Genomic DNA, 8,543 nt, shown 5'->3' on the forward strand with positions numbered 1-8,543 from the left:
AGAACTGCAAGCACAGCCCTCAGTAATATCTTCCAGTGCAATTACATAAGACTGACTGCATATGTGAAGCACAGTACTCACCAGCAGCATCACTCACATTAACCAGCACAGGTTAAGAGGGTTCTGAGCATCAGCTGAGCACATTTATTTTCAGATTTTTTTTTTCTGATTGCTGAAAATTTGAGGTTGGCTATTTTATGATGAAAAAGACCCTCTTCCTTTTCTTCATACAGTAACTTCAGTGCGTCCTTTTTGTGTGTGTGTGTGTGTGTGTGTGTGTGTGTGTGTGTGTGTGAAGACATCCATTCATTTACCTGGTTAGTAAGCTAGTCAGACCATCCTACTGAAACTGGCTTTGTTATTTTTGTTTCTTTGAAAACTCACTGTTTGTGATTCTGATTGTAATTTATTATATCTGTGTCACTTCTTTGAGAGTGTGTCTGTTGTCCAGGTTTTCACTGACTTTTGTTCTTCAGTCGATAGTTAAGGTCCATTTTTCTTTTACTTTTTTTTTTTTTTTAGCCTATCATATCCTGAAACTTTCTTGTTAGTATAAATTCCTGATCCTAAGCTATGTTATCAATTTATAGTCTTAAGACTCTATGCTATTTCTTACATGCATTTTTTTAACTTTGAAAAGCTTTTCTATTTTCAAGTTCTATATAACTGTTTATAGTTTGAAAGGAAATGTAACCTCTTTCTTTTTTAAGTGTATGTAAGCACAGTATCATCTGAAATATCAAAGTACCTATCATTGTTTCAGAATAAGACCCCTTTCAGATGGCAGCAACCCTTGGTCAACACTTGTAATGAAAAATCAGAAGGGTGTTCCTCTAGCTTCGCTGTTTGTGGACCAAGGTAAGAGCTGTGTTTGAAAAAATGGAAGTTACTACATGATGGCATTAAGTCTGTTCCAGTGTTACAAAGCACATTGTTCCTCAAATATTGTGCACGTTATTAAGAGTTCTAATGCTACAGATATAATTCAAATTATAAAGAAAAATTGTTAAGCTAAGTATGAAGTAATCTTTAGCTTTCTATTACTAGCAGCTAACAGACAGGTTGCATGAGGTCTGCCATAGCATGCAGATTTTTTCCATGTTTTTGAGTTGTCAGGCTGATCTGTATGTTAGGTCTGTGGTCACTGCTGTTTAGATTCTTCTGTAAATAAATACATTGGCATTTAAATAATCATTAATGAGTGCTATTGTTAGTGGCCTCTGTGTACTCAGTTTAAAACTATAGATAAAACCTGTAAGTCTTCATATTTTTCCAGGTCTTAGTTTCCTGATTTTTTTTTTTTTTTTTTAGCAATATTTATTCTTTAAATGTTCAAGGAAAAAAAAAAAAGTAGATTGCAAATCTTTAAGTTGGTGACATTTTGGGATTTACAAGAAACCACGAGGAAAAAAAAAAAAAGGAATATATTATCTTGAAATACAGCAAACAAGATATTGCATTTTATGTCCATTCCTAGAATGTGCTTTAGCTATTCAGTATTCATTATAATTTTCACATTTATGTGTGCTTTCTGTATGACAGATAACTGGAAAAAATACTGCTATCAGGAAAAACAAAGCAAAAACAAAGAAACAACTGTGGTATAACTTGTAGTCCAGTAGCTATAGATTTATGTCAACTGGAAGAGAAAATAGTAAGCTGCTTGGATGTTGGTGGGTTTTTTTGGTTTGGGTTTTTTTGTTGAGGAAAAAAAGACTCATGTATATTGGTAGGACTATTAAAAGACAGACAGACAAACAATAGACAAAAAAAAAAAAAACTCACAGACTAAACAGAGAGCAATTCTGTGGGTTTACTAGCATGTACTAAACCCCTACATCCAGAGAAGACTGAACAAGTTTACGTATTTCAAATATTTCCATGTTTGTTCTATAGTGCTCAGTAGTTTACAATAGAATAAATCACGTGACCTATGTGCACGTTCCATTTTTTTTGTCATTAGGTGTGAAATGTCACATTTGCTCCTTACTTCAGACGTAATTAATTGGAAAATATTCTAGCAATTCATTTGATTTTGGAACACAGCTTCATTGAAAGTGTTGCAAAGAATCTGTTCCAGATCTTCTCTGTCACTTTATGTTTATTAAATCAAATAACTGTAAAGCATACGTGAAAATATTTTTCATGTGGTCTAAAAAACACTACCAAAAGCATGCAGAAGCAATATTCTGCTGAAGTTTGAAAGATCTATTTTTCCTTTCTAAAAATTAAGCTTATGCGCTAAGATTCATTTGCAAGCTGCTCCTGCTAGAGTTTGCTTTTTGAGTTACGTGAAGTACGACATTTGTAATGAAATAGTACTTCATATGTTCTAAAGACTAAATAGAAAACCTGAAAATGTTTAGGCTTCGAATGTGAACTCAAAACTCAAAATGTGAGTCTCTCTGATCTTCTGACTACATCTAAGGGGAGCATACAAATCTCAAAATTGATAACTGCAAGTAAGAGGAAATCCTGGTGTACATATGCGGATATACGTGAAATAGTTCAATTGTAATTCTAAAGTATGTTGTAATTTTTTTCAGATGTGTGCACTGATAAGAAACTTCTCCCTGAAAGTTTGGACAGTAAAAGACCAAAGTCAATTAAGTTGCCAAGTCAGGCCTATATTAACCTACCTCTTTGGAAGGATGATCAAGGAGAGAATACAGTAGAACATGAAAGCTTTGAAGAAGGAACCTCTGCCAGTTCTACAAATAGTACTCCTCAAATGACACCTACAAACAGTCTCAGCAGAACACTGCAGAAGAAGAAGACTGATTCAGTTCTTTATGGATGTGCAGTCCTCCTTGCATCTGTTGCTCTGGGCTTGGATATTAGAGAGCTGAACAAATCACAAGGTCCAGATGAACTCTTGCCTAAAGATGAGAAGAAGAAACGTGATGGAATATTTCAGCGTGCTTCAAAATTTCGCAGGAGTGCGAGCCCTACAAGACTGCAGTCCAAAAAAGAGGAAACGGGTATTCCATCCTTAAATCCAGCAGCAAGTACTGTGAATCTTCTCTCTATGCCCTCCATTTCCACAAAATGCCTACTTCAGTCTGACAGTGAAGATGCATTTGTAAGCAGTGTGCTTGGTGATTGTGATCCACGTAATTCTAATGAGGACTTTTTATCTTATGAAACTTATGAAACTAAAAGAGAACAGAGAATACAGGTGGCTCCTAATACAGTTTCTGCACGATTAAAAAATCAGCCTTTTAATCTGTGTCTGCAACAAGAGTCTCAAAAAGTTCCAAATGCTTCCTCAGTGAAGACAAGTGTGTTGAGTCATAGACGAACCTTATCAGATGGGAACAATTTTCACACCACAGGTAGGTGATTGAGAATTTAAAATGTGGGGGGATTGTTAACTTCAGAAACAGAAAATGTAGGGGAACTAACCATTCACTACTGACTGGGTGTTTATCATATGTTCAAGTGTTAGGTCAGCCTTCATAAATGTATGCAGTTAAGCTTTAGGTGTCCAAACCCTAAGCTATCTGCACTTGGAATAGTATCCTGTTACAGGGAAGATATTACTAGGATTCAAGTGGAACAGTTATTTCCTCAGGTATTGCAAAAACAGATTTCCCTAGCTTTTTTGTCAGCAGTAACATGTTTTTTGTGTGAAAAATTCATAACACTGAGAGAAATGTTTGCTTGTTTCACAGTCTGCATATGTGAGGGAATTAGCATCATTATAATACTGTACATTTTTAAGTTCAAGAAGAGAGAATCTGATATGATTTGATTTGCTTGTTTGACTGAGGAGTTGTCATATACTCCGCTAATCTTTGAGCTAAACTGTTGATTAAAAAAATTAATTTAAAAATGACTTTAAATTTGGTTAAGGTGCAAGTGGATTTGTTCATAGTTAATGAATTCTTGAAAAGAGCAGGAGTTCTAAACTGTACTACTGGTGTTCTATAGTGGCTTAAATGTAATATCCTTTATGGTACTCTGTGCGTATGTAATTATTCATAACAACCTGACAAATACTGATGGCTGTATTCCACTGTTAATATTCATCCAAGAACTGGATGATTAATGCTTTTTCTTGTTTCTGACAATGACATAGAAATTGTTATAGTCTCTAACAAAGTATAGAAGAAAGATTTCATTGAGCACCGCTGATCCTTCTTTAGGAAATTCCCCACAAATGTATATGAATGTCTTAATTTTTTCTTTTTTAAGAAAAAAAAATCATTAATGCTTGTGGTAGCACAGTTTTGCAAATGGCAAAGAAATCAAGGAGACACAGAGTTTAAATTCTTCTCGTTTGTCTGACCTTTTCATTCTGTCAGCTAATGGATTTGCTTCAACCGATGATGTCTCCAAGTTGCCCGTTCTTTCAGTTACTGGAGCTCTACATTCTCCGTCTCTTCAAAGAAGCAGCAACCACTGTGGTATTTCAAATGAAAAACAAAGAGCTATGAATATTATATCAAGGCCTCGACCTTCTTCTGTTAGAAGTAAAATTGATCCATGGCAGATTCTTCCGCATATTATGAAACCAAACTCTAAAGACTCCAAATGCTTAGAGGGCGGTACGGATCCAGACGTTCACCTCTTGCCAGACACTGAGGAAAGAACTAACTGCCACATGCCCTCATTACTTGATATTGATGTGGAAGGTCAAAATAGAGACTGTACTGTGCCTTTATGTCGAATGAAGAGCAAAACATGCCGGCCGTCTATATATGAACTGGAGAGAGAGTTTTTGTCTTGAGTGCCTTTCATTTTAAATATTTTCTTTTTAAAGGAGAACAAATATAAACTTCTTGTCCACCTAATGCTTTATGCTGCTGTTTTTTTGATGTACTGTAACAAATAGTACCAAAATTATTAAAGCGGGCAGCTAATTAAGGAAGTGTGATAGGTGCCTTTTTCAAATGGAATCCCAGCTAGTACTTCTAGAAGCACAATACTACTTAAAGTTCCTGAGCGTATTTTGAATGATTAAAATAACATACTCATCTCCCTCTGCAGCGTTACATACATTTTCTATAAATTTGAATTATTTTTCTGGAAATCTAACTTTGCACATTGAAAAACTGAAGGACATGTGGTAACATTGTGTTCACTCAAGAAGAGTTTAGCATAAGGAGTTATCTGCAGCTAGCTTCTATATGCCTTGTAGAATTATGAAAGGGGTCAAGGGCTTAAGATACCAGTATAGAAAACTGTTCTGTCCCCATTAATGGCTGGTTACGTTTTGGCATGTTATACTGAAGTTGGTTAAGGACCAGCAGCTGCATTTGCAGTCTTTGCCCTTGGTGTTTGAGAGAACTTTCAACTGTGTGCATTAGTTTCTTCAGAAAGTTTTACTGCTTATGTAAACACTTGGGTTTCAGCCACTATATTGATTTGAGAAAGTAAACTTTAATATTTTGATTGGATTAAAGGTATTTGACATGCTTTCTAATGTGAAACAGCATTCCTTGTAGGTAAGGATACACTGGAATGTAAATATTTGTACTCTTAACTTTTTGAAGACTGCAGTGTTTGCACTGAAAAGAATATTCTTGGCTTGGAATTTTTTTTTTTTTTTGTATGATGGAGAGGATTATGCCCTCTAGCCCCTCTTTATTTTTTGAAAACTCTGCTGCACTTTTTATTGAGAAAAAATTGATGGGATTAAGAATGACTGTTTTTTGGGGGGGGTTTAGGTGATTCAGCAGTGCGTTTTACTGCGCTTAAATTTTAGAGCAGCAAAAAGGAAGCATTGACATTTTCATTATATAATTTCTGAAGCTTTTCTTCCTAAATTTACTACTGATAGCCCCCTTAGAAATTAAAGGGCAAAGAGATGTGCTTGGCAGCTTTTCAGAGATACAACAGTTTCATAAAATTGCAAATAGTTAATTGTGGTGGGAGGCTTAACCTTGATTAAAAAATAACAATAAAAAACCTTAACAGTTTATTTACAGTTTCACTAAGCGAATAAGTAAAAGCAAGTGTACAGTCTCTTTTATTTGATGAAACCATTTCTAGAATTAAAGGAACATCCCTCATATTCCAATACTTGAAATCTTAATTTGCATATCTTTTGACAAATAGTCTTCATAAATAAAATTAGGTCACATTAGAGCAACATTACCATGTACTCCTCAGAGCAGTACTTTGCTGAGGCTTGTGTTGTTTGTTCGGGGTCCAAGTGTTCAAGGGTTAAATAGAATACACATTTACTTAAAAGCTTCAAAGCCAGGAGATTAAAAAAAGGAAAGTTTCTATTTTAAGGCTGGTATGCAGTAGGTTGGTTACTTTGAGAATGGTAGGTAACTAGACATACAAAATCATGAAATTGAAATCACATAGAGTGGAACACAGATAAATATCATTTCCTAGCTACCTAAGTGAAAGTAGAAAAGGGTTTCCTTCCAATAGTATTTTAACTGAAAGTGAAGGCAAATAGATTAGTTGTCTGTAAAACTACATGCCTGCATAGCAGATTATTGCATTTTGTTCAAACACTCTTATTTCAGTAATCTTATTTCCTTGTCAACGTTATTCAAGTTATGTGCTGTTCTTTGACTTTTCTTTAAATTCAGTTTCATCAGTACACTTCAGTAGATGAAATCTATTCCAGTTCTGATAAAAAAATGTTTTTGTATAACAGTTGTGTAATGCACATGGATCAAATCTTGAATCTATTTTGCTAGTCCATTTATCTTCAGGGCATAATTAGAAACCTAGAACATTATGTGTATTTCAACTCCGATCAATTACTCTGATGCAACACTAAGAGCAAAGGAGTTGATTGTATTATATGTTTCTAAAGAAAGTGTCTCTGTTTTGCTTTCTAAAGGAAAATCTCAGGTGCTGAACTAATTTTGACTTACAAACTTCTGTATTTAAAGGTTTATATCACTTGTGGAATTTTGCACCCTTCATTTTGTAATCAGAGTCAGCTTAAAATGCTCTTTGTGGGCTATATTGTTTTCACTTATCAGTGGCTTATCTCATTGTTAAACAAAGACTTCTATTTCTGTTCAGTTGATAATTTTGCTTGAGAACGGGTCATATTATGACCAGTCCAGTGTATTATAATTAATTTAGAAGTATGTATTCCACTTCTCAATCTGAGAGGGTTTAGGTAAGCCAGCTTAATTAATTTTTCTTTTGTGATGCAGTCTTTCTAAGCTTTAGTCTATAGAACTTTATTCTTGTTTTTGATAGTTCCATAGGCCAGTCTTCACTGAATCTAAAAAAGAGAAAAAGAAAAATATTGCAATCGTGGTTTTGCAGTCTCTGTTTTACTTGCCACCAGAGAAGCTTTTTATGAAGTTAGAGCTATCTGGTATGCTTTAAGTAATCTGTCTTGTTTGAAGTTATATTTATTTCAATGTAGGTTAATAGTCTGACCAAATAATAAATTATGTTGATTGTTTTAGCATAAAACTGAAGGTGCTCACGCTACAAAGATTAAGATAAACACTTGACATGCTGTTTTACAAAACCTGATGATTTAAATGTTTTTATTTAAAAAATAAATGTTTTGTAGCTACTGGATTGCAAAGTGACCTGCATTTTCTTGCAAAAGATATATTTATAGTATCTTAACTTTTACAAATGGGTTCTCAAGGGAATAGCCAGGAACTGTAGACTACTGCCAGCCTATTCTTGGAACGTTAGGGTGCAATTGTTAATTTAAGATTAATTATCTAGCTCGGCAGGTGAATATTCTTGTTATTCTTGTATTTGATGTGGGCAGAAACATACAGTGTGAGCTTTTTCTTTCTTTTCTGTGAGCATATATATTTTGGGGCTATTATAATGATAGCTGTGTATTACAGAGTTGTTAGAGTAGTATTGAAATTCTGTAAATGAAGTTTGCACCTGATTGAGCATCAAAAATACAGGTAAGGATTTATTTGTGTGGTTGTTGTTAAGACAAATGGAGCAATGATTTTTCTTGTAATATTTTCTGTGACCTTTTTTTGTGAGCTTTCCTTTTCCATTCTCCACATTACATTATGGGCTTTTTAGCCCACCTGTGGATAGGGAGATGAGGAAGTATCTGTTTGCACAGCAACAACATAATGAACTCTCCAGTGGTGCAGTGAAATTCAAAACTGTGAGCCCAATCTTATAAAGACATCCTTGTGTGAAGATTTCAGTGAGGCTGATGAGGTAATATACATTTCACGTAGCCAGTGAGTGTCAATATTGAGCCTAGGTATGAGTATTTATAAGCCAAGCTGCACAGGCAATTTATATTGTTGACAATATATTGTTGTAATGATTTCCAGAGAAGTGTATGACAAGGGAAAAGATTCCATTGCTCATTAGCCACCTCCCTTTTTAGAATGACCAACCAGGTTACTACACTGCATGCAGCATGAGACTTTCTCTGGCACATTTTTTGATGCATACGTAAGGTACCCCAGGTTTTCCAGCATTAGATACTCAAAGTTAAGGCCACTGAGTCCTTGCATGAATCTAACAGATGTCTTTCTGGTTGTAAGTAAAAATGAGCAAACCAAACTCGAGTTAGCCATCTCAACTCACTTGTTAGAAGTCCAGTAAATTGATAGAAT

The 8,543-nt window shown here is 34.8% G+C and overlaps 1 protein-coding gene across 1 annotated transcript in view; it reads left to right on the forward strand.

Annotated features, from left to right (window-relative positions):
- Positions 1-7,515, forward strand: part of MAP3K21 (mitogen-activated protein kinase kinase kinase 21) — a 43,357-nt gene extending 35,842 nt beyond the window's left edge. The window contains exons 9-11 of the mRNA XM_042823492.1: positions 764-858; positions 2,547-3,335; positions 4,308-7,515. Of these exons, the coding sequence (XP_042679426.1) occupies positions 764-858; positions 2,547-3,335; positions 4,308-4,732 (1,309 nt within the window). The 3' untranslated portion in view covers positions 4,733-7,515. The remainder of the gene's footprint in view (positions 1-763; positions 859-2,546; positions 3,336-4,307) is intronic.
- The last annotated feature ends 1,028 nt before the right edge of the window (positions 7,516-8,543 follow it).

The sequence above is a fragment of the Centrocercus urophasianus genome, unplaced genomic scaffold (assembly GCF_019232065.1).
Source record: "Centrocercus urophasianus isolate 14NV4802_14NV808 unplaced genomic scaffold, USGS_Curo_1.0 seq_10, whole genome shotgun sequence".
Taxonomy (NCBI): domain Eukaryota; kingdom Metazoa; phylum Chordata; class Aves; order Galliformes; family Phasianidae; genus Centrocercus; species Centrocercus urophasianus.